This window comes from Colius striatus, chromosome 1 (assembly GCF_028858725.1).
Source record: "Colius striatus isolate bColStr4 chromosome 1, bColStr4.1.hap1, whole genome shotgun sequence".
Taxonomy (NCBI): Eukaryota; Metazoa; Chordata; class Aves; order Coliiformes; family Coliidae; genus Colius; species Colius striatus.
In genome coordinates, this window is record NC_084759.1 from 153478052 (window position 1) to 153503775 (window position 25724).

A 25724-nucleotide genomic window follows, 5' to 3' on the forward strand; every position below is an offset into this window, starting at 1 on the left:
ACTGTTTTGAGAGTTTGTTTCTACATGAGGTAAAACAGGTTAGCTCCAGGGTTCTCTTCATGTAGCTCCTTCCCCTCCTGATGGCTGCAGCAGGTAAGTGTTATGGCAACTCCAGGCTTGCATCCACATGACACACTCGCACCACTCACTGCCATGTTGCAGACAAGGTGTGTTTTCTGTCAGAGAAGACATGGTCCCTGGTCCTGCTCCCAGAGGGGTCCCAGAGGCTTAAGCTTTGCTCCCAGAGACTCAGCCTTCATCCCTGTGACTTCCTGAAATCCTTTAATGAAGAAATGGCAACTCTGTGTCTCAAACAAAACCACTGGATTGTTTTAAACTTTCTTCTCTCTCTCTCTCTCTCTCTCCCCTTCTGCAGGATGGTGGAGTACTCTTTGGATCTCCAAAACATTAACTTGTCTGCAATCCGTACTGTCCGTGTCCTGAGACCCTTGAAAGCTATCAACCGTGTGCCTAGTAAGTCATGCTTCCCCTTCACACCTGCTCATCTTGGGTTGTGGGGACTACATGATCAACAAGGCTCTGTGTGGTAGCATTCTCCAGACCGGGTTCAAATGCAAACTGAGTGGAGGCTGCTGCACAGTGTGTGCAGGGTTTCCCCCATCATGGGGCCAGGAGGTGTCCTTAGATGGGCAGGAAAACTATAGTCTCCTAGTATATCTGCCTTGGCCATCCTTTGTGCTGATGGCTCAGGAGCTGAAACTGGAAAATGTTCAGTAAAGGAGAAGTCTTTTTCTTGTTCTTACTGAAGGATATGCAGGTTTGATCACGTCTGTGGCCTCAAAAAGGGTGTGTGTGTGAGGTGTGGAAAGGGGTGATTTGGGGGAAGTGGGGAGAATTGGTTTGCTCAGGCTTTCACATGCTCTTCCAGATCCTCTCATCTGAAAAATTTTCATGCTATTACAGCTTAGGAGCATGTGGCACCAGCTATTTTTTCTCTCTTCCTCACCCTGTGCTTTGTACTCCCTCTTTGTGTGACTGTCCCTGCTGCAGGCTGACGTGTGTGTATGAGCCAGGTTGAGTGCCGCTGGGCACGGGGCTACCAAGGCCGGCTTGTGAGCCTGGATGTGTCAGCTGATAGCTGCTGCCATTCAGGTTTGTGACACAGTCCCCAGCTCAGGTCTGCAGAAAAAGCGGAGAGATGCCACAGTCCCAGGATGTGAGCTGCAGCCCTGGGGCATGTGCCATGTGCTTGCGCTGCCATCATAGTGGAGCTGATCCCTCCGTAATCCTCGCTTCCTCCCATCCCAGAGGATGGAGACAAGACCAACGTCTTTGCCATGCTTTGTAGTTTTAACTGGTGCTGAACTGTTTCCACTCTTTTTTTTTCTCTTCCTTTGCCTCCTTGATTATTTTTTTCCCCCTCAAGTCAATGTTCTCCCTGCAACCCTGGAGTGAGTAAACAGGTGTTGACATTGTTATTTAGCTGCACGAAACAGCGATGGAGGTGGCTCATACTTCACAGTGGTTGTATCCAGATGGATGGAAGTGAACCAGGGAGCAGGGTGGGATCAGGGGGTTGCAAGACCATTGAACTTGGTCTTCTGTGTCACTTCAGTGTTTCTGGCTGTTCCGTGTGTAAAGGCAGCAGCTGCCACATGCAGCCCTCTGAGACCTTAGGCGTTTCTTCTGCAAGTTTTTCTGTCATGCAGAATGGCAGGAAGTCTCTTTGCTCTTCCCCATAATCACCCTAATCAGGCTGTCTGCAGTGGATATAACCTTGCCAGAGCTCTCCTAGTCCTTCTCTCGAGCTTAGATGCCCCCTTTTTAGTTCCAGATCTGAGGAAGTGTGCACAGTGACTTCGTAGTTTGCATCATACTTTTTTAGTTGTGCCAAAGTAGCTTTCATAATGCCACCTATTTCTTGAACTTGCTATGGAGGTGGATTTCAGGGTTTCTAACTCCATACAAAGCTATTCTAGAACGGGGTGTTGTCCCTCTTCCTGGGTGTATTTTTATCTCTGAGCAATAGCCAAGGACAGAAGGTTCTGAAAGGTGTGATGCAGGAACTGAGGCACAATCTCATGTGCCCAACTTGACAGGAGGGTGCCAGGCAGAGGAGCAGCTGGTTTAGACACTTAGTGCACACTCAGGCATATAACAGATCTGTCATGGAGAGCGATAAAGTTGGGAGCCAAGAACAACTTTTTGACTATTAATTGGCAGCAAAGCACCTTCTTCAGCCTATCTCTGTGCCTTTGTCCCTCCTCCAGAGAGGAGGGGGCTGGAAGGCAGCCATGGTCCTGTCTATGGGTGTGCATCATGACAGAGGCAGGGCACGTCTTCTGCAAGGGGATGGCCCAGTTGTGCATGGCAGGCTCACCCTTTCCAGGAAGAATATGGCTGACCATGTGAGGACAGCACTGTCCCCGAGTTATGCAGCTGCCTTTCCTCCCTGCTTCACAAGGAGTCCTGTCACTCTCTACTCAAAGACCACTTTGAGGCTGATGCCTGTTACCAGGGTAGACTTAACCTTGGTGGTGAGTGGGGACATCTTGAACGATATCCAGTGGACTGCTGCAGATATCTGCAATGTTAACTGCTGGACACCAGCAGCTAGGAGCAAAGCTTGACAGACTGAAAGTCGAGGCTTTTGTTTATTCCTGTTTATGGGCTTGAACAGCCTGAGTTGCCCCACCATATGCAGGAGCTGCCTCAGGAGAGTGTTGTGAGCCGCTTCGGAAGAGGACCAACAGGCACCTGGGATGCTTTCAATCTTCTCATCTGATCTTTGCAGAGCACAGCTCAATTTGCCCTGACTGTCCCAGCCATGAACGCTGTCTGTCTGCTCCTCTTATCAGTATAAAACTCTTCCTGTATGAAACTGATGCTGGTTAAGTTTGCACTCTGTGGTTAAATCTTTATGCATCTTTCTCACTACATGAATCTGTGGTTATAATGCAGAGAACGTTTTGGAAGAAAGACATCCTGCCATTAATTAAAAAAAGAGAAGAGATCAGATTCCCTAGGAGAGGAAGTGCTGACTTGAGGGTTGAGAACTGGCAAAAAGGCTGTAAACAAAGGCTTGTGATAAATGGGAATGAGCCTGCATTAGAAGAAAGTGCCTAGTGGGGTACAGCAAACATAATTAATGAGACCTTCGGCCACAAATCTTTTTTTAATGTCTTTTTAAAGTTCTTCGTTACTCATCTGAAGCAAGGGGAAGTCTGTTATTGAGATGTACTGATGGTACCAAGATGGAGGTGTTGCAGGTGCCAGCAAAGAAAGTGAGAAATAAGACAGCGATGGGTAGCAACTGAAGCCTTGCTGGTAGCATGAGATACCTGGGGAGGGACAGGGAAATTAATCCCAAAGGCAGACGTCCAACCATGTTCAGAAGGCTGCAACAGGACAGTGTGGCCCAGCATTCACTAGTGGCTATCTGAAAGGTTGCCATGTGGGCACCCAGGTGAGAACTGATTTTCACAGAGGAGTCTGTCTGTATGGTCTGAATAATGGCAGTTTATTATCAGGAGAGCAGACAAAGTGATTAGGAACCCGAGTGATTACTGCATGAGTGGAAGAGAGCTGAAGTGGTCTGTCTGGGTAGATTATTTAGCGCCCAAAGAACAGTAACACTCTAATAATCAGCCAGTGTTTGAAAAGTCCAGATATTGAAGTGAGAAATGTGTGAAAAATTTTGTCCTACCTAAGCCAGAAAAAGAAGCGATGCCAGAAATATGAGGAGGGATGAAATTCAGAACAACTCTAAGGAAACAGTAGCAACACAGTAGAAGAAAAAAACCCTACCTATTAAATAAGTTAAATAAACTTAAATAAGTTAAATAAACTTAATTTACGTTCTTGGCAGGTAGGTGAGGCTGAAGTTTAAATGCTCAAATTGGATATGTCTAAATGCTGCTTACCTGTGCTCATTCTTAACATGTTACTGAAAGCCCTTCCTTGCAGTAAGATTTATGAGGTTTTGAAAAATATCCCACAAGGAGCTGAGAAATGCTGTTTGCTGTACTCATAATGTACAATGTAAAGCATGCATAGACTTTCCTACCTGAATCGTGACGGAAGAAGAAAAGGACATCCAGTGTAACTAAAAAGTGGCAAGTGTCCATTAAGGAAGAAGTTCTCCACCCAGTTCATAATTAAACTGTAAAACTCTCTGCTATCGGAAGTCCTTCCAGCCCTGAATCAAGTAAGAGGCACTGTGCAAGTAAAGTAAGTGAAATGAGATTGTCCAAGAGATGAGATGCTTGCAGATTTAAAACCCCCTTGCCTCAGTGTTAGAATTGATCTTTAGTTGCTGATTATTAGCAATTCATTGCATTTCTTGCAGTTCTCAGCAGAACATGCTACTATTTTGAGTTTCCCTTCTGGATGAAGAAGTCTGTGGCTCTGCTGTGCCTGACCATACCTCTATTCCCATGTCATCTTTGAAGTGTACTAGAGAAAACATGAGGCACCCTAGTTCTGTAGTACGTATCACGCCTTTATTAGTATTCCTGCTTCTCTCTTGCATTCCTGACTGCAGCCCCAGGAATGCTGCCTTTTGGGGTTTTGTTTAAAAAGGCATGAAACAAAAAAGTTAAAGATTGTTCTGGTCTTATTGCCACGTGATTCAATTCTATGGTGGTGACCTGGTATGACAAGCCCCGTGAGTCACCAAACAAGGGTAAAGAGGAGAAAACATACCTTCTAGGTCTATGTCAGAGGTAGTTGCTTTCTGCTCTGGGCGTGTCTGTATGCCGGGCTTGGGGTGAATTTCCACATCCATTCATTGTTGTTATCCTTTTGCCATTGTGTGGCAGGTTGCTAGGTGAAAAGTTGTTATTTCTGCCAACTCTTTCATCCTTTCTTCTCATGGCAAGGCACAAGGTTTGGAAGTGGCAGGGAAACTGGTTTTGGTTTATTTCTGCCTGCTTTCCGGGAAGGGAATCTGTAGTCATTTCTGATCACTTGAATTTCTTTTGCTTCTGTTACTTTATTTTGACATTGGAGCACAAAATGTTTCTTCGGTTTACTCTTTCTTGTTGCATCGGCTTTATGCAAAGAGTCCTTGCCTTGTGTTTGATGTCTTCCAGTTTCCACTTGCAATTTAGTAACTGACTCATCGTTTGGAAGCAGATTACTTCATCTGAGCACGCTGTACGGATGTGAAGGAGTCTGTTGCAGAGTGTTGCATAGCAACTTTATTGAATAGAAAGTGTATACGTGTGCTAATACTTGGTGTGTAAGTGCAGTAAAGCTTATGTGGAGGTATAGGCATTAGAAATAGAATGGTATATCCTTATTACTAGCTGTGCAGGAAATAGAATTTCAGATTTGTGGGAAGGAAGGTCTGCTCTTTCTAAATGTGTTTTTTTTCTCAGTCAGAATAAGAATTTCCCATCATTTTAATGTGGTTTTATTCTGCCTGATTTTAGGTGGTTTGTTTGGCTTTAAATTTATTTTGCTATACTTTGTCACGACTAAGGAATCTAAAAATCAAAAAAGCCTTAACCATGCCATTCTAGTATAAAATCGCTTTCCTCTCCTCTCATCCTCCTTTCCTTTCTGCTACCTGATGTTTCAAAAACTATGGCAACATGAAATAACATTTTTTGCAGGTAGAAAAAATACTGTGCAGGGAAATCTTGGTCTAGCTCCATTTTTCTTTACTAATTATTGTTATTATATTGTCTCCATTATGTCCAAATAGACCAGAGTTTTCTCAAAGATCTACAGATCTCAAAGATGTAAGTTAAGGCTTGTTAGTTTAATCTTTCTTATGTTTCAAACCAGGAGAGTGAGATCCAGTAAGTGTCACCAGCAGATTCAGGAATACAACTAACATTTCTGAATGTTTAGCTCACTAGACTGAAGCATCATTATAAAAATAGTCTGAAGCAGCTGAATCCTGGAACGGTAAAAGCAGATGTTTTTATATTTACATGCCTGCCTTAAATCTGTAATCCACACCGAGCTACCTGTGTTTGGTGCTGTAACAGTGCCGAAGACAGAGTGGTCTGGCTGCGAACTCCACGCTTGGCACGGGGGGAAAATGATGACATTTACTTCTCTAAATGTGTTTTTGAAGAACTAATTTCACTGATGAGCGTGTGTGAAATTAGCTTCTGACTGAGATATATTAGGCTGTAAAACAGTCTCATTTACAGCTAGATCAGACAAAAAGCAAGTGCATTTGACAGGCACAGTCCTGCCCTAGCAGTTGGAAACGCAAAGGGATTATGAGATTCCTCTCTAAGACCCCCCACTACAGGATCTCCGTTTCACATGCTTAAGTAGTTCTGAAAGAGGACTATCACTTGCTTTTTTGCTTCCAGTGTTGATTCCTTCTCATTTGACTTTTTTTGAAGTACCTTTTGTTCCCTCCCTTTCTATGGCTTTATTTGTGAAGTGATAACTGAGACTCAGATATCGTTGTATTCTCCAAATATTTAAACTTACCCCAATCCACAGTTCCCCGTATAAGCTGCTCTGTAAATGTTTGTTATCACATCTCAGTGACACACAAACTGTACTTACAACCACATGCAAATATGTACACATGTGGATTTATCCACATGCAACCACAGTCCTGAGCAGGTTAGCACAGGAACAAGAGTGATGTTCCCTCGCAGCACCCATGCACAAAAGTTAAGAGGTCAAAAAGCCCTTCACATTTGCTAGTCAGGCTATGTCTGACTTAAATGCATTCAAAGATGAAGCTGCCAGCTTTCCGTAGGCTCTGTCCAGGCAGGCAGTCAGTGAAAAGATGGAGAAAAGCTGAGACAGGATGGCTGTGGTTGATGGAGTTGAGTTCAGTCTCTATCCTCCCTTCCCAACCCAATCTCCTAGCCAAGTGGAGCGAAGCACTGAAGCTAGCAATGTGATCTATGCCTGGCGAGGGCCATTGAAGGATGTCTTTCCTCAGAGAAGGGGGCAGATCTGAGATGGAAATGTAGCTCAGAGCTGCACTTTCCTGTATGTACAGCTCTTCATTAAGTAAGTTGAGCCCTAAATCAGAAAGGTGTGGTCAGGATACAGGGAAACAGTGAGAAGGGAAGCAGAGCAGTGTGAGGATCGATGGGAGAGAAAGAGCAGGCCTCAAAAGAGAACAACACAGGGAACAAGCAGCAGGGTTTACTGGGCACAGTACCTGAAGCCATGATGTAGCTTTGTGTGCAGGATAATGCAGAGGGACTGGGGGTGGAGGGAGTGAGAGAAAGGGAGGAAATCAAAACTGAAACAAGGACAAGGACTAGTATCAATAAAGTTTATTGTCTCTCAGATAAACATACTGGATGGGTTTGCAAATCAGTGCTTCTCTGGGGCTTTTTAATAAACTGAGCGGTCTGTAACAAATTCACATCTTGTAGTCCTGGAGGAAGTCTTCAGCCATGGAAGGCAGGCTCCAATTTTATTTACTTGTTGTCTGATCTCAGTACTGTTTTTCATGTGCTTTCCACAATGTGCAATGTATTGCTACATGTTCAAATGGGTAATTTGGGAGAAAACAAAACAGAACAAAATTATATCCCCATGTTAGTGTAACATCGTGGCAGGGAGCTGGAGAATACTGAAGTATAGGAAATGTAGGCCTGGTAATGCCTTTTGTTTTGTTCCGTGCATTGCATAGTCCCTTTTCTGCAGTCCCAGATTATGGGAGAAAGTCATCTTTCTCTCTCTGAAACGGTCTGCTTGATTTCACTGTTGTTGTAAATAAGTGTGCAAAAGTCATAAACTTAGTGCTTATAGGTTATCAGATTGGTTCTTCCCATGGCTTTCAGAACTTCAGGCTCAGATCCTGTAGTGCTCTAGTTTTATCCCCACAGTAGTGAGGAATACAAACGTCTTCTCTTTTCTTTACTGTGATCCAAGATTGTCAAGTCATAGCAAGATTTCACGCCCGAAGGTTTATACCACACATCCAGAGGCTCCCCATAAAAATCGCAACAGTTAGCAACGACACTTTGGAGTTTGTGTTATTGGAAGTAAAGCATGTCTGTGTGAAAAAAAAAAAACCCCAAACCAAGAACCAGTCATAAAGCCACCTTCACCAGAATCTTTATTTCACCCTTCTCTAGGGGAACCTGCAGAGCCAGGATTTTTAACATGCTGGGTGCCTGGCAGCTCACATTGTAACAGTTCTGCTGCCTGTTCAAACAAGCTCAGCCTCCAGTGTACACGGCTCTCTCAAAAGCCCAGCCACATATTTTGCTGCCTAAATGCGAGCTGAGCTGTTTTGCAAAATTTCTCCCATGGGACCCATCAAGCAATGAATACCATGGAAATATGAGCAATAATGACAGCGTATTATAGGGTGAAAGATAATGTCATATTACACTAATGCAAATTACACTTTGTGTGTGTGTGGGCAGGGCAATTTACAACCACAACCTTAAATTTCTCAATCTTTGTGTATTTTGGGCCTGATTCTCCTCTTCACACGCATTTCACCTAGCATCATGTCACTGCCTGCAGTAGAAAGTAACATGATTCACGCTAGTGACAGCAAGAGGAAATTAGCTCCCTCAAATCTTAACCAGAAGCTGCATTAACACTGTTTTACATAATATTTTGCATTATTCTGTCCTACTTACACAGAGCTAGAGGTGTGTAAAGAACTTAATGGTATTTATAGAATGGAGGCAAGTGTCTCGCAGCCACTGCGCCGAGTTACCTTTTGTCCCTGGTGGTGGATGACCCCTGCAATTCTAAAAGAAAAGCTGTCACTGTATGTTTTTAATAGACTTTTCTCTGAAAGTGAATGCAGTCATCATTGCAGTGAAAAATGGGGAAAAGATGAGATGATTGGTGAATGAACAACAGTAGCAGGTGGTAGTAGGTGTTGCTTATTAGAAGTTCAGTATTAGAAGAAAGAACGGAATGACAGCAATCCCCTAGAGAGACAGAGAGGCAGCTCTCTAAGAAGTAATCTAACACCTGGCATCACCCTCCAAGACAAGGTTACTTAACAGCCCAAAGCTTGCAAAGGGTTAATGGGGCAAAAGAGTAATGAATGGGGTTCCTGACTGAGAACTTTACCTGCATGTCCATTTCGACTCATGTCACAGATTGTGTGTCTACCAACTGTGTTTCGACGGTATATAGTCAATGGGAGTGCCTGTGGTGGATGAACTTTCTGCTGCTATCCAAGGACCTTAGCTAGGCTGACAGCATCCCTAATAGAGTCCTGGCTGCTGCAGAGCTGAGATGTCTCGCTTTTGGATTGCAGCAAAGCTTGGACTGAGGCCTCACTTTTTGCAGAGATGTCAGCATTTAGGTGCTCTGGATCTTGCCCTCATTGCCCATGTAACCCTGCAGTCAGGTCTGCAATTAGGAGACCTCACCTCTGGGCTTGCTTCTTCAAAGCAGCTGGCAGCTCTTCCTGGCATGGCTAATTTCTGGTCCCTCTATCGTGCTGGTGAGGCTCCAGCTCAGCAGGAAAGATCTATTTTGTGTATCTCAAACAAAGCTGCAAAATGGGAGCTCAAGACCTCAGTTTAGACCACTCATCTTCTGTAAAAGACTTGGAAGGTGCAACTGTAGTCTGATCCTTCAAGCCACAGTTCATATATGGGGTTATTTGTGATCTGGTGAGAGGATTAGTTTCCATGACCTCCAATGTGTATTTTCATAGCATTCTTCAAATGTTTTTGCATGTGTGTGTTTGTTTTTTTCTTTTGACATCTTGATGTTTTCTTTAAAAAAAAATAATCCTTAATGGAGAGATCTTCACTACCTTGTGCTAGAGGTTGAGCCTCTTCCTCTGTAGGATTTACAGCAGAGATGCATGGCAATAACTACTTGTTGTGAGAGCCAGGCCAGTGCTCCATGGGACTTGTTTCTATACACCATGCTGAAGAGAATGACAATTTTCAAGGTTGCTGACATTTCTATATGCTGAGTCTCACAAGGAGGAGCCTGTTTATTTCCTTGATGTGCATATGACATTTGATGGGCAGGTAGGAAGGAAAGCTCTGAGGGATTCAGCATATTGAGATTCAGCTCTGGCTCTGGCACCTGAGCCCCCTGCAGCAATGTGCTGAGCATTGTGGCTGTGCAGTGCCACTGTGCTTGTTTTCTTGTCTTCCCCCCCGAGGAAAACAGCACGTCTTGGGTTTCATTTGTGCTCTCTTTATGGCAGTTGTTTTAGCTGAGTGTGTGTTGTGGAGTGTTGTAAGTGGTGTATTTTTTTCCTCCTCTTCCTTTTTCTTTTTGATGCTCTTGTTACCTTGACCTGATCCATCTGAGGTAAGTGTCTTGCTCTTGGTGTGAAAAGCAGTGAGGTCTGTGCTAGTCCCTGGCTCCCGAGGGAATTGCTTCTACAGCCTCAGAGCAAGCTTGAGAGAGCTCTTCCTTTTACATCACTACACTTTAAACCTATTCTGGAGAGCTCTGTTGTCTCAGCAGGGTGAAGCTCTGACCAGCATTTTTTTTTCCTGAAGCTCTAGTCTCTGTTTTGGCTACTTCAGACTTAAGGTGAGGAGTACTTTGAAGGTAAGGACTGATGAGTCTTAACGCTTGAACTTGATTCGGTATCCTGAGGCAAGTCACTGCACCAAGGTGAGGCTTAGTGTGCCCATGGTACTGAGAAAAGAGCAACAGCTTTTTGTGCTGGATGAAGCTTTGTAAGTGCTGGAAATGTCATACTTTGATATTTCTGTGGTCAAGCTGAGAAGTAACAAAGATTTGGATACTTGGGGGTTAGGTCATCAACAGGCTGAGTGGGATGAGGTGTCAGAGCCAGTCAGAAGCTAGAAAGCTTTGCTTCTCTGAAAGCTTTTCAAAGAGATCAGTGGAAAGATTTTGCCTCTGAACAAGGCCAGTGTTTTACTTTTGTGTCTAGGGCAGTTTTTCATTAGCAGTGCAGCTGCCTTAAGGTCTCTCGCTACCTCGTACTGTCAACTGGACCTGTTTTTCCATAGATTCATTTAATCTGGGTCAGGCCAGCCACCTGGACGTGCTGTCTCTTGCATTGGTGCAAAGCAGGGGGTGATGGTCTGCAACATGAGTGAAGCTGGCTTTACAGCTTGAGGAGATGGCATTAGGAGCTACCCACTGGCTGTTCCAGCCAAGCTCCTCTTGCTTACATGTGTGTTTGCAAGAGAGGCCTCAGTTAGGAGGAATGCAGCAAAGGGAAAAAGATCTGTGTGGAGAGGGAAGCTGTGGGTTATAATAATGCAAACAATGAACTTGGCAGCGCATCTACTGTTGCACACACAGCTGATTGATTTCTCTTTGCAGTACTTTGGCCCCACATTTTAGCTGATGTAGGTGAACACAAAGTGTGAAACAACAGCTAAGCCTCGGATCAGTGAGAGATCAGTGAAGAGGGATACAGGTTGGAGCACCAGCTTGCACACAAACAGAGACTTTTTTTTTTTTAACTACAGGGGTTGGCCACAAAAGATGTGCATCTCTCTCTCTGTGTTTTCTGCACAAATGTAATCTATCTGCTGGAATGGTTCCTCAGTTCCAAAAATTCCTGTAAAGTGGCACGCACAGAAAAATCCTGCCAACCCCATGCTAGCTGAGTGGACTGCCATGTGTCCTGGGGCAAGGGAGGAAGGAAAAAAGGCACACTTGGACAAGTGGCCTGGCTGAGGGACAGGACGATGCTTCAGTCTCTGCACTCTGCAAAATGTCCTGCCAGCTACAGTCACAAGTGCTCGTGGGGGAGAGATTTGCTTTTGCTCCAGTTAAAATGACAATTGGTGGCTTGACCCATGATGCGTATAATATAGGCACTGAGAATTATGTTCTCTTCCATCTGGTTTACTCTAAACAAGAGAACGATTGCCTCAAACCGCTGTCTCCTTTTGACTGCACACGTTAGCTTGGTCCCTCACTGTAGAGCTGGGGAGGGTCAGAATCCTCAGAGGTGGTTGAGATATAAGAAAACAGAGCATTTCTCACCTTCTCCAGAGCCAGTCCCCTGTTCAGATCATGGGGTGGTTAGTGCTAGGGAGTGAACCAGCTCAGCTGTTGGTCATCTCTCTTGGAAGGAGGCAAGTGAAGTAAAGGCAAAGTGAGAGAGTAATGCTCAGCCGGAGCAGGGGGAGGTGCTGGTGAGGGGCCGGGCACACTGGCACTGTGTGGCTGGCTCCAACTGCCTGCAGCTTGCCTCCTCCCCAGCCCTGCCCCAGCTGCTCACCACCATGCTTTCCCCAGGGCTGGCACATACTGGGTGAGTCTGCTTAGCTGTGACGGCCAGGCTAATTGGGGTTGATGACAAGTGTCTGGAAGGAGCTACAGTCACTGTAGCATCTACAGAGTTGGGCCTCTGGATGCTGCCAAGGCGAGGCAGAGGATTTGATTTGCCCTAATCCAGGAGGGAATTTGGTGACTCGGCTTTGTCTTTTGGCTTTGCTCAGCCCTGTGCTTGCCTCTGACAGCTCACTCCCCGGCCTTCCTCTCACCCTCCCAGCGCTTCTCATCCCTGCAGCGTACTTTCCCCCCGATGTCCACTGCTGCGGACACCCTTCCCCAACCCTTGCCCAAGGATGTCAGTAAGCAGCAGAGAAGCATTATATGAGCAGCATTTTGTGACGATCCTTCCGTGGATGTCCACAGCTGATGCTGTTTTGTTTCCTTTCCCCTAGTCTCCTCGTGAAGGGTGAGTGGGGAAGAGAAAAGGCCTTTTAGAACCTACACCTGGCACTCATGAATACTTCATGTTTCCGCCTTTTCTTCCCCTTGAAGAGCAAAACCTTTTCATATTTGATGCCCTGGGAGTCTGTTTGGTTGCTGAATGTTGCTCCTTCAGTACTCTACCTCCCTGCTTTTCCTCCAGCCTGGCTGTCTCCTCTTCCTTTCTCTTCTCAGGGAACGTCTCCTTTTTTTCAAAAGCTGCTTCAGAAAAGGTCATTGTCCCTTTCATATTTCCTCCTTGCTGTGAGCCAGCATGGCTTCTGCTCTGCCAATAGTAAAGGAGAAAGGGGGATGGTGGGGAAAGGCAGCGGTGGGGAGGGAGGCCGGGAGACATGTGCATGTACACTGTGGAGCAGTGCAGAGGCAGGGAGGAGATGTAGGCAGAGAGAGAAAGTAAACAGGCAGAGCAGCAGACAGAGGTGGCAGAAGGTAGAAAGGAGGCTGCAGCAGGACTTTGCTGAAGAACTTTCTAATACATTCCAGAAGTTGTCATGCAAGATACACTGGTGTTGCTGTCAAGGGAGGCTTGTCTGATGAAGGCGCTTTGGAAGAAGAGAGTTCTCCAGGGCAGGATGCTCCCAAAACTGCACTGACGAATATTCCTCTGCCTATTTCTGTTGCCCTGCAGCCGCTTTAGGGACTTTGTTGTCTTAGACATCAGGGTCTGCAGTAAATATTCCTCCAGCCTTAGGTTTTTAAGCCTTTTCCCCTACTCCTTGTAAGTGCTTGAAGAAACAGGGACTGTTGACAACCTGCTCCCAGTCAGGCTGTGCAGACCTCGAACCGTGCTGCTCTGTGAGTCCTGCCTAAGTGGGGCTCATACCCTCCTGCCCATGAAAACTGTTCAGACACCTATCAGTGAGGATCCTTCCTTGGAGACCTGCAGCAGGTGTCCTAGTGTGGCTGCTGGATGAGCCTGTCCCTTCCTGGGTCTGAAGTACTGCAAAGTCCCAGCTGCAGAGAGACCCACACAGGGCTGCCAGCTCCAGAGAGGACATGGAGGCTGTGAGGACTTGATCTCAGAGTGCCCATAGAGGCTGGCAAAGGGGCAGGAGGGGTATTGCCAAAATGCCATAGCAAAGGATGGGGCTTGGGGACTCTGGCATGAGTACTGAAGGCAGAGCAGCAAAGGGGAGGCCAACGATGAAGAGAATGAAGGTACTGAGCTTGTATTTGCACCGTGCCTTTCATCCATGTGGAAGTAGTAGTTGAAGTATCTCCACAAACTGTGTGAGCTCAGCAAATGAGTTTCATTTGATGAAAAAATGATGCCTTGGTGAAAAATAAGTTCCCGTGGTTTAGAGCAGGAAACAAAAGAGGCTTTGCACAAAGTGATGGATTTGTTTCAGAGGCGGTTGGCTCATAGGAGAATTGCAACTGATGTTTGGTTGGCTGCAGCTTCAGTGCTCTTGCTTTTGGAAAAGCCAATCTCATATCCACAGTCAGCATCAATGGGCAGAGAAGGACGACTCTGTTCAATTGGGAGATTTTAAAAAATATATAAATTGGCTTTCATTCAGGCTTAGAAATGGAACCCATTGATGCTGGAATTCTTTGTGAGGTGGAAAAGACGCCAAGTGCTGGGGCCACCTGCCAGTTCTTGGGTTATGGGCCCAGGTACTCCAGAGGACGTGGTGTGAGGGCAGTCACTGCGATCCTGGAGCTGTGTGTAGCACGATCCTGTACCATCGGTAGCCCCTCCAAGAGTCAGGATGGAGAACGTATGGGGAGGCAGGATGTTTACAAGGAAAAGGGAGGCAAGTTTCAAGTCACTTGTCTTCTCTTGGAACACAGCCAAAGTCAATTTCTGCAAATTCTGACCCAACCAGTGCATTGACCGTAAAATTCTGGTGGGGATGTCTGTGCTCCCTGTTCTGCATTTCAGCGTTAAGGGCAGTCTCATGCTTCCCATTACCTCTGCTCTGAGATGGAGTTAGCATCAATCGATCTGAAAAAACATCACCCCTCTTGCAGGGCTGCTGGCAGAGCTTCCAGTGTGACTTGGCTCTCTGTAAGGGACTGCCCAGGACAGTTTATGGGAACTACCGAGCTTGTGCTGTGAAGCAGCGTTAATGCTGGGAACACACAGTCCTGCAGGGAGGGTGCATGGCCTTACAGCCAAAGCGCTGTGTGGGGTGTTGTTCTGGAGCCTGGCAGGTCACAAATACCACCCCTGTCTCTTCCAGCCCTGAAACAATCCCTGCTGAGATAAACCGGTCTGATGTCCTACACCAGACACCCTTCTGTCTCTCCTTTCTGTGTGTGCACCCCATGCCTGCATGCCCCTGCAGGCACCACTTCTCTCCCATCTCAGCTTTGCGAGCAGCCTGGGGAATAGAGATAGAGGGTAATGCACAGAGTTGTGTGGCTAATTACTTGACTGGGCACACAAGGGGGATTAACTTGTGCCTCAAAGGGCTGTCAGAGAATTCTAGTCTTATCTTCCCCTCCTCTTTCCCCTTCCACTGCCATCTGAAGTAATGAACTGGCTATAAATACCTAATTAGCTAATCATTTGATGGAACGTCTTCAGTGAAGGAACTTCCTGGGCCTCTGGGGGAGGGACCTCAATGGAGGTGAGGAGACGTGACTGCACGACATGTGCACAGGGAATAAAGGCAGTGTGGTGATGCGCAGAAGGATTTCTAGACTTTCACCACCCCTGGAAGCTCTTAAGGAGACTTGAGCCTATCCTTACCCCTGCTTGCGACTGTGTGAACTGAAGAGCTGGGGGAGAAATAAAACCACAGAAATAATTAATTAAGTAATTTTATAGAAAAGGAAAGCTGTTTTGGAAACACTTGCACACTGGCCAGAGGTGCTGCTCTGACAGCGTTTCGGGCTGTGCCTGATACTTGTGTGCTCCAGCACTCTTGGAGAGAGAGGACCAGCCAAGAAAGGAGAGTATGGTCTCCATGACTGTCCCCTGATATCGTTACTAAGAAAACCAATTTGTGCCGCCTTATATGTGCTGCTGCAGGGGTTCATCCTACTAGGCAGGTTGGCCTTGGCCCATCGATGCAATTCTCACAGGTTACTGCCTGCAATTGTTGAAATGGGATGTCTTTCGGACCAAGCATTCTGGAGATGGGGCCATTGGTTTGCTGTGCACCTTTGGGACATTTGTCACTCCATTAGCCTTCTGCATGAAAGGAGGAGGGAGTGATATATCAGTCAGATAGCTGATGGTACCAAAAGGCTCTTTCCCTTTTCTTCTCGCTGCTGCAGATGGAGGTCTAGAGTTAAGAGATCACGACATCACAGCAGCTCTACCAGCTGCCTGTCAGTAGAGGTTAGGAGAAGAAAGGGCACCGATCATAAATCTAGCCTGATTTGGGCAGTAATTAATTTCTGACACTCTGCTTTTATCTTCATGTAGCTTTTTGTGTGTGTGTACGTGTCCTAAATTTTCCTTTCCTTCTCCTTCCCTTCCTTGTTTCCCTTTCTCTTTCTCGGATCCTCCATCCCACACTTGCTTCTTCTGGTTCTCTTCTCCCCCTGCAGGCATGCGCATCCTTGTGAACTTGCTCCTGGACACCTTGCCCATGCTGGGGAACGTCCTTCTTCTCTGCTTCTTTGTCTTCTTCATCTTCGGCATCATCGGGGTGCAGCTGTGGGCTGGGCTCCTCCGCAACCGCTGCTTCATGGAGGAGAACTTCACGATGTGAGTGCCTGGGAGACAATGCCTCCTTTCTTTCTTCCAGGGACGTTTCTCTTTCCCCTTCCCTGCTCTCTTGTACTTCTGCTGCCCAGCTCTCTGTGTGTCACTCACTCCAAATGGCTGTAGGGTGATAGCATGCAAAGTGTCAGCCACGTCTTTCAGTGAAAAGGGAAGGAGGGCAAAGGCAGCATTTTTTTTTAGTCTGTCTTCACAGTCTACAGATGCCTGGGCTCATTTGGATTTATCCAAGACACAGGTTAGCATATCTGCTTCCTCCAGCTGTGCACAGGGATTCAAGGTGCTGCTCCTACTCCCAGAAAAACTTGAAATTCTGAAACATCAGGCTTTCTCCTGAACTTGCCCCCTCTTCAAAAAACAGCAGCCACGGGAGTCTTACAGAAAGTCATAGTGCTGCCTGATGCTTCCAGGGTCATCTTTGACACCTCTGAGGTGTAGCAGAGGTCACTTGTTTGAACAGCAGTGAATTATCTCCAAAGGCTTTGGAAGGACATGGGGAAACTATTAGAAAACTGAAACTTCAGGAGTAGAATTGTATGTGGGAGATGCTTTGAGGAAGAGATGGTGGGTGCTTAGAGAGATGTGCCACAGCTGAGTGAGTAGAAGTGAGAGAATCTGAAAGCAAAGAATGGCTGCTTGAATGGGACAAAAACCCCATGGGGATACATGGGTATAGTTCTAGCAAAGAGAGTCTGGAGCCACAAAGGGATTGATTACAGGTGTATGAAATTTATTCTGGGGGTATTGAGGGGCACCTGCAGAGCACGGCTCTCCTCCTCCTTTCTGGACACAGAGAGTTGGAAAACGTCCTGCCTGCCATGAATTCTCCAATTACTCTCCTGGGGAGCCGAGCACCAGTTCCAGGGCACAGCTCCTCCTGTTGACTTTCTGGCTTTAGCAGATCTCAGGCTTTAAAGTGTCTTCTTAAAACCGTATACTAATCCCATGCGTCCTCCAGCTTAAAGAACCCAAAGGCTGTAGATCAGGTTTGACTGATTAAACAATTCTGAAGCCTTAGACCATTTTGAATTGGAAAAAATGTAAGTGTGAAAATACAATCTGCAGAACAGCAGTGGGGTTGGAGAGTAGGAGCTCCTTAAAGCAGCCATTTACTGTGTTTATATGTATGCCTTGAGGGAAGAAAAGTGACCGTTTCTGATGATTGTCCTTTATGTAAATCAGGGCTAGTACTACTTTAATGAGTGTAATTACAGCCATGCACAGTTGATGTAACTGAGAAGTGAATTGGGGCCACAGCCTGCAAAGTGACAGATGCTAGAAAATCTTTTGCTGACCGTTAATAGAGAAACGAATTTTGCAAGCACTGAGTTCACCAATGACGTGGATGAGCTACGACAGATCTTTGTGGCTTAGTCCTGATTAGTTTAGAACCAGAGACTTTCTCTCTTTTCTTTTCCATCCACACCTGTCCTCTTCTGACGACTCTTGGTGCAGAGGTCTGCACTCATGCAAGGCGAAGGCTGTGTGTTGTGTCACTGCAAGGAAAGCACCAGATAGAGTTTAATGGAAAATTTTAAATCTCCACCTTTCACTTTCCTGATCATTAGCTCATCTCCAGCTAGGCAAGCATAGATGATTTTAATTATTCATGCTTTTGGAAGGTGCTTGCATTATTTGGAAAAAGGCACATGAACTTGTCATGAAACGTTGCACCCATAATGCCAACTGTCAAGGAGGAGTCAAAGTTAAGGTTAAGTCAATTTTAACTTTGCATTTTCTGATTTTAAGGCTTAGCTGTGCAACAGTAATTATGCATGAGCTGGGTTGGTTTTTTTAGGGGGTGAAGTACAGAGAGTTCACTGCCAAATGTTATCAAACATGTCCATCAATGGTTACATACATGAGCACGTCACAGTAGAGCCTGATGAACTTCCTTAATATCACTGCAACTGATTTAGCTTTGATGCTAATGGGGAACATGTTCAGAATGCAAATCTCTGCATTCCAGCTTTTCTTCATCTCCATACAGTCAGATTACATAATTATTTGGCTTGGGGTGATCTAATGGCAAGCATAGATCTGAAAACAGGGGAACCACCCTGGAAATGTCCTGTTTTCCAGGAGCCCCGTCTTCCCGTCCCTTCGTCTGAGGCAATAAACCTGGAAAACCCTTACCCAGTGCAGTCCTTATGTCGGGTTTGCTCACTGTATTGCTGATGGGAAAGTATCTGTTACAGGAACTGTATGACTGTGTTTTTTTTTCATCCTTGCAGACAAGGTGATATTGTCCTACCCCCTTATTACCAGCCCGAGGAAGATGATGAGATGCCCTTTATCTGCTCACTGTCAGGAGACAATGGAATTATGGGCTGTCATGAGATACCCCCACTGAAGGAGCGGGGCCATGAATGTTGTTTGGACAAGGATGATTATTATTACTACAACTCAGTCCGGCAAGAGTTCAACATCAGTGGCATGTGTGTCAACTGGAACCAGTACTACAACGTGTGCCGTACAGGCAACGCCAACCCGCACAAGGGTGCCATCAACTTTGACAACATTGGATATGCCTGGATTGTGATATTTCAGGTAAGGCTGAGATAACCTCCTAACGAGGCTCAAGCTATTTCTCTGTATTCCAGCTCAATCTTTCTGTGCTCCCGTGATGGTTTCTTCAGGGTGTGACACAGCTGCAGAGAGAAAAGAGCCTTGTAACTACTGTGGCATGAGGATACAGAGTGCACACCACAAATGATGGGGAGGGACGTAGAGCCATTCTGAAATGAGCTACATCATTCAGTCTGACTTGTTTTTTCCTTCGCTACGGCAAAGTAGTCCATTTCAATTTATTATTTCTTTTTAATTCCTAGCACACGTTGCAAATGGGAGCTAAAATCCAGGCCTTTTTTCTTTTCCACCGGCTGTATGTGGTGTCCAGTCCAAGGGGCACAGAAACCTGCTGCAGCTTTTCCCCTGCTGCGATCCAGGGAAATGAACTATTTTAATGAAATATTCTTGCTGTGGGCTACCATGATCTCACAGGCTTTGACAGCACGCCAGTGTGACCAAGCAGTACCATGCTGACTTCCTGGAATGGAAATTTGGCCTCCTTGAAGCGAATTGTTGTTTCTTACCTTCCTTGGGTTGCAGCAGCCGTGCCAATATCTGCCTGTATACACTGAGGACTGAGCTCTGGAAGCCCACTTCCCTCCTGTTTCTCTTATTGTTTATCTTTGCAGGTGATTACGCTGGAAGGGTGGGTTGAGATCATGTACTACGTGATGGATGCCCATTCCTTCTACAATTTTATCTACTTTATCTTGCTTATAATCGTAAGTATAAGACTTGATGACTGTCAGCATTGCAGGCTAAGACTCTACAAAAAACAGGTGTTAGGCCAACACAGATACTGGGAGGGAAAAAAAACCCAACCCTAGTTTGCCTGTATTTCTTCTATAAATCTCAGGACCCGGCTAGCTGATTTTTCACTAAGAGTTGATAGCTATTAGCAAGATTATTCTCTTTCAGTCAAAAAATTTGCACAGGATTGATTCCTAGAGATATATATACCCAGTGGAGGATAATGTTCTCATCCGTAGATCTTCTCTCAAAATAAGTTCACCAAACCAGGAGACCTAAAAGCACAGAAAAACGTTTCTGCTTCTTCCCTATTACTTGGTCTCTTTATAAGTTTTAAACTCTTGAGTCATTCTTGAGACCCATTTTACAGCTTTTGGCAGCACCTGAATTTCTCAGATTCAGATTTTGTCAGATTCAGGATCTGTCACGCTGAATTACTTCTTCACCGTGAATAGAAAGGACCTGCTGCCTGCTCCAAAAGTGTCAGCAGTCCAGCAGAAACTGGCTATGTGAGATGAATTGTGGCTGATGGGGTTGGAAAGAGGGAACTGTGTCTGTATTGAACTTAGTAAGGAGTTTTTAAGCCCTGTGGATTTATGCAAGTGAAGTTTGAAGGCTGGTTTGCTGGAAGGATGATTGTTGTCAGTGCCTGGAAAGAGAGATGAGAAACGTGGTACCATTGCCTCTTCTGTTCCTCAAGCATCCCATGCCTAAATGTGTATTCTTGTAGGAAATAACTCTAACAAGGAAGGATTTTGTTCCTCTGAAGACTCTTGCACTTTGCCCACATAGAGACCAAAGCCAAGAGTAGAAGGGTAAGACATAGAGTGGATTATAGGAAGTCTAATATTGTACATGGTAAGTGCAATTTAGTTCTAGGTCACGTAGCCAGTATGTATTTACAAGGCCTACATGCACTTGGATGGGCTGCTGAATGGACCTAGCTAGGACTCTGCTCTTCACCTACTGCTTGTCCTATGTAGCCATGCCCTTCTAGAAAGGGGACCTTCAGAAGCAGTCACCCAGTAATATTAACAGACTCACCTGTAACAGACTGTAGGTGAATTTCAAGAATGCAAACGAACCTTAATCCAGTTTCTGTGAGAAATTTTGCCCTCTGATCATATGGGGAGTGGCACAAAATAAATCTTCTAGTCCATTCAGGTCAGAGAACTTTCAAAAAAACATAATCTTCATGATATACTTGATTTCTTCTTGCTTTTTGGCCTTGTACCATCACATGGGAAAGACAAGGAAAACGGAAAGATGATCTGCTCCCTGTGGGCTGAAGCATGACCTGGAATAGCAGAGGTGAAACACACCTGGAGGAATACTGCTTTTACTTTGAGGCTGGATAGTGCAGAGGTATGATTGCACAGGATGCTGGACAGGGAACTTTCCCCCAGCTCTGTTCCGAAAGGCAAACTGGACATCCACTGTTTTTTTGAGTTCATAAATCAGTTATTTCCCAAAAAACTTGTTCAGATCTCCCACCATGCAATAGAGATTTAGTATCTGCTTGCATTTTCACTTTGAGCAGCATGGGCAGGATGCCCAGATTTGTACAGTGTGCAGCTCAGCACAGAATTTACTCCTTGTCTCAGACATGGTCGCTCCCACAGCCAAGAAGAACAATGCAGAGTCAATGTTCAACCATTGGGTTGGGCATACTTGTCTACTGCAGGCCAGTTCCAAAACCTGCCCCTCACGCCCTGCTCCAAGCTACTTAAATTCTGACAGCACATTTTTTTGTTTCTGAGCAGGAGCAGCCTTCTATTGCTGGCTCACCTCATGTGGATTCTCAGCAATTCAAACTTTGTCTCTGAATTTGCAGGCACTGAAAACCCTCAATTAAACACTCCACCTGAGATTTTACTGCAGAGTGTCATTGACATTTCTAGACACTCCCTCCTCATTTGCAGAAGCCATGTAGGTTTATTTCCATCAAACACGGGAGCACGTGAACCTCAGCTTGCCCTGGGGACTGCTCAGAACAAAGGAGCTGTGTGCTAGGTGGGATATTTCCTTTCCCTTTGGTGGAGTTACACCAAGAAAATATTTAGCCTTTCTGTTACCTTCTTTACATACAACCTTTGCAGCACATAGCAACACCACAGTGTGAACTTGCTATCAGTTGATTTAATTTTCTGAGTCTTTGTATAGAAACAGTAATCCTTCTTTTAAGTCTCATGAAGCACAGTCCTTCCAACCTTTATTTTTACAGAATCACAGTATGGTAGGGGTTGGTAGAGACCTCTAAAGATCATCTAGTCCAACGCCCCCTGCTTAAGCAACTCTGCCTAGATCAGATCACTCAGGAGCACGTTCAGGCAGGTTTTGACCTCAAGCTTTTGAAAACCTCCAGAGAAGGAGACTCCACAACCTCTCTGGGCAGCCTGTGCCAGGACTTCCTCACCCTTGCAGTAAAGAAGCTTGAGGTCCAGCTGTCACCTCTTCAGCTACTTGGCCACTGGTGTGGCTCTTGGAGTAGAAAAAGCTATTCTGAACTCTCTGACTGGCCCCCACATTGCAGCACTCAGTGGCCTCCTTAAAGTGCTCTATGCCTACATGTGTAGGCTTTAAAAAACAACCTGGATATCCAGGCACAGCATCTCCAGCACCAGTCAGATTTTACTGGATATTGCAGAGACAACGATCAAACCTTGGGCTGAACAAGGTGAAGATCTGCTTAACTGAAGTACAGCTCAGTCTCAGAACTGAACAGGATTCCTGTGTTGGGGCTCTGAATCAACAGTATCCTTCTGCCTCTATCAAATGCTTTGTCTGCCTCCATGTCAGACACTTTCGGTCTCCTCACTCAGCTAGCTGAGATAGATCGCTCAATTACGAGCCATCTGGGACCCTTCCAGTCCTTCTGCTAGCTGAGAGACAGTGTCAAGATTGGCAGAGCCTTAGTGTTTATGGACTTGCCTGTCATCTTAAGGACTAAAAAAGCTCATTTGTTTTGTGTTTGCTATTCCCAGCTAAGAGGTTTAAGGATTGGATATTAATTGTCATATCCAGTCCTCACAATCCTTCCCCTTTTTTGTCATCTAGTGGGAGATTATGGCAAACGGTGCCTGTGGGGACAGGGCTTGGTGATATGAAACCTCATCCCTCTCTCTGGATTCGACCCCAGTCTGACAGAGTGACCCTGCTGAGAGTGCAACTTGTTGCCCTCAGCTCCTCTGCTTGTAGCCTAGAGAGAAAGTGTTGCAAGTCTTAATCACATGCTTTTTTTGTGGAAACATTGGAAGTTGCAAAGTATGGGACAGTGTCACAGCATTCCAGGAATGCACAGGCAGCTAGTGCCCACATCCTAACCTTGCCTCACTCTGCACAAGCTGAGGGAGATAAGGGAAGGGGCCAGCCCGTGTGTGGTGCTGAGAAGGAAGAGGTCAGGAGAGCGCATTTGAGAAGAATCTGGATTCCCACTCATGCTCTCATCAGCTAAAACAAGTAAGACATCGAAGGCAAAGGAATCTGAATAAGACATTAATTTTCAAGGCCACATACAGAAGCTGAAGGGATAATAGGCTGAAGTATAGGCAGGAGGAGATGGAAGAGAAAGGTTCAGTGATGAAGCGGAACAGAATTAGAACAGCTTTGAAGGGTGATGAGAAGGAGGAGGAAAAAAAACAACAACCAACCTTTATTTTGAGATGGTTTATTGTTCTTATGTTGCATCTGTTTGGGAAGCGCTTCATGGTTCAAAGGCTTATTCAGATGCTGGCAGGGATACCTCCCCTTTGAAATACTGAGAGGCACCGTATTGAGCCTCTGCACACAGCTGCTGGGCACCTGTGTGCAAAAGAAAGGGATGACCAAGGGGGGAAAGCTGACGGGGGAGTGGCAGGAGCTGTGCACTGAGAGAAAGGCTGCTTGGGTGGATAAAACAAGGTGTAGGTATTTGCTGAAAAAAACTCCAACTTTTCTGTGCACAAGAGTTGGGGTTAGGTTGTTCCCAACTTTGCTTCCCTTCTGTCCTTTGCTGGAAAGCTTATGTCTGGGAGGATACATGCATGAAGGTAAAGGCAGGACTGGATCCAGCTCAGTGTCAGAACTGTTTCCTTGGAAAGGAGAAACAAGGAGATGAGATTGGGCCCTACGTGGGTTTGTACAGAGGGAACACGGCATGAGGATGTCCCTTAAGCAGGGATGCTCCCTGGTCCAGGGAAAGCAGAAATCTTGACCTGGTGCTTCCTGTCTTCCCAGGGGCTGCTCTTCAGAGTCCATTCCAGAGCAGTGCAGAGGAGTGGTCCTTGTTCAGAGATTGGACTCTGCATTTTATCAGTGTCATGTCACCATTTAGAGCTCTGCAGGGAGTAGGCACCAATCAAGGCATCATAGCTTTTGAGAATGATTTTAAGAACATGGCTACCACTCCTTTTATGTATGAAATTCTCGGCATGTTGAAGCCCAGGTTTTACCCTAAGTGTAATGGATAGATCTCCTAGTGTAGATTCATCTGTAATTTTAGAATGTGCGGCACTGAGAGTGAGATTTTTACCTCCAGATCTCTCAACAGCAAGAAATATTTTCCCAATTTTACAGATAGAAAAACTGAGGCAGAGGAAGCTTAAAGGAAACATGCAAAGATGTAAAATAAGTCTGGTAGACTTTTTAGCTTCTGTATGGAGAATAGGAAGAAATTGGGCATTTTGTTTTGTTTCTAAGAAACTGGGGGAGTGTGGTTGTTTTTGTATTTGAAATGGAAAGCCTACCTAGGCTGGGAGGACAAGAAAAATAAGAGCTAATGTATTATGTCTGGTATCAAAAGAGTCAGAAGAATAGAAAATGGGCAAGGTAGCACTGTTTTGCCAGACTATTTGGTGTCCTTCTCCAAGTCATTAGTTTTTGTAAACTCCTCTTTGATTTCTAGAGATCATTAATTTCTGCAAACTACAGTCTCCCTTTATGGTGAATTAAGGTGTAAACGGTAAAAAATAGATAAAATTATTAAAAAATACTGACACATTCTCCAAGAGTTGAAGACCATGAGTCACTGTGCATGATTTTTCCAGTAGTGAAAGAGCAACCAAACTAGTCCTCTGCCTCCCACCTTTTGTTTAACACAAAGGAGAGGGAAAGGAAAAGTCCAATTTTCATCAAACTCTTTGCAAGTAACTTCTAAGTGACTTGCTGAAGGTCCCAAAGCCTGCCAAAAGAGCCAAAAATCAGGCTTGTGTTTCCTGAATTTCAGTTCAGAGCTCTAAATTCTGCATGGAAATTATGTCGAGTGAATTCTCAGAAAGAAGCTCGCACTGCCTTGGCTTTCTCCAAAATCCCATCTCCATATGCAAACTTGTTCCTGTTCCTCTGTCTGCCTCCAGCTGCTTTCCCCTCCTCTCTCCTCTTACAGTCCCCCTCCCACATGTTGTTCCTCTTGCTGACATTGTCTGTCCCTTCTTGTCCTTTAATACTAGGTGGGCTCCTTCTTCATGATTAACCTTTGCCTGGTGGTCATTGCCACCCAGTTCTCAGAGACCAAGCAGCGGGAGCACCAGCTGATGCAGGAGCAGAGGGCGCGGTACCTCTCCTCTAGCACAGTTGCCAGCTACATGGAGCCAGGAGACTGCTACGAGGAGATATTCCAATACGTCTGCCACATCGTGCGCAAAGCCAAGCGCCGCACCCTCGGGCTGTACAACACCATCCAGAGCCGGCGCCAGGGCCGCACGGAGCCAAGCGATGCCAAGCTGGGCGGCAACAGGAAAAGCCAGAGGCACTACAGTAAGGATTGCGTGGGTAAAAGCTGGGAATGCCAAACAGCAGGAATGTGAGAGTGACTGGGAGCACCTCCACGGGCCAGCCTGCCAAAGGACCTGTGCCTGCAAAGCACAGAATTAGAATTGACGTTGGCCGTTAGCAGTGCATCAGACTAGTGAGGTGGGGGCGAGAGGCAAGAACAGGAATGAGACAGGGGTGACCAGCAGGGAAACATGGTAAACTGAGGTCTGAAACCCAGAGACCATAATGGGATAACATTACAGATACAGGTTGAGGCTTGTGAAGGTTTCCGGGTCTGGTATAGCAGGGTGGTGACAATAGCAGTTTGGGAGAGAGAAGCGTTAGGGGAATATGACAGAACGTGACTAAGGATTGGACTTGGTGA

At 45.7% G+C, this 25724-nt stretch overlaps 1 protein-coding gene across 1 annotated transcript in view; it reads left to right on the plus strand.

Annotated features, from left to right (window-relative positions):
* The window catches only part of CACNA1I (calcium voltage-gated channel subunit alpha1 I), a 156796-nt gene that overhangs the window by 88470 nt on the left and 42602 nt on the right, over positions 1–25724 (plus strand). Inside the window, exons 4-8 of the mRNA XM_061988955.1 lie at positions 377–474; positions 16114–16273; positions 18523–18838; positions 19489–19581; positions 25036–25342. Of these exons, the coding sequence (XP_061844939.1) occupies positions 377–474; positions 16114–16273; positions 18523–18838; positions 19489–19581; positions 25036–25342 (974 nt within the window). The remainder of the gene's footprint in view (positions 1–376; positions 475–16113; positions 16274–18522; positions 18839–19488; positions 19582–25035; positions 25343–25724) is intronic.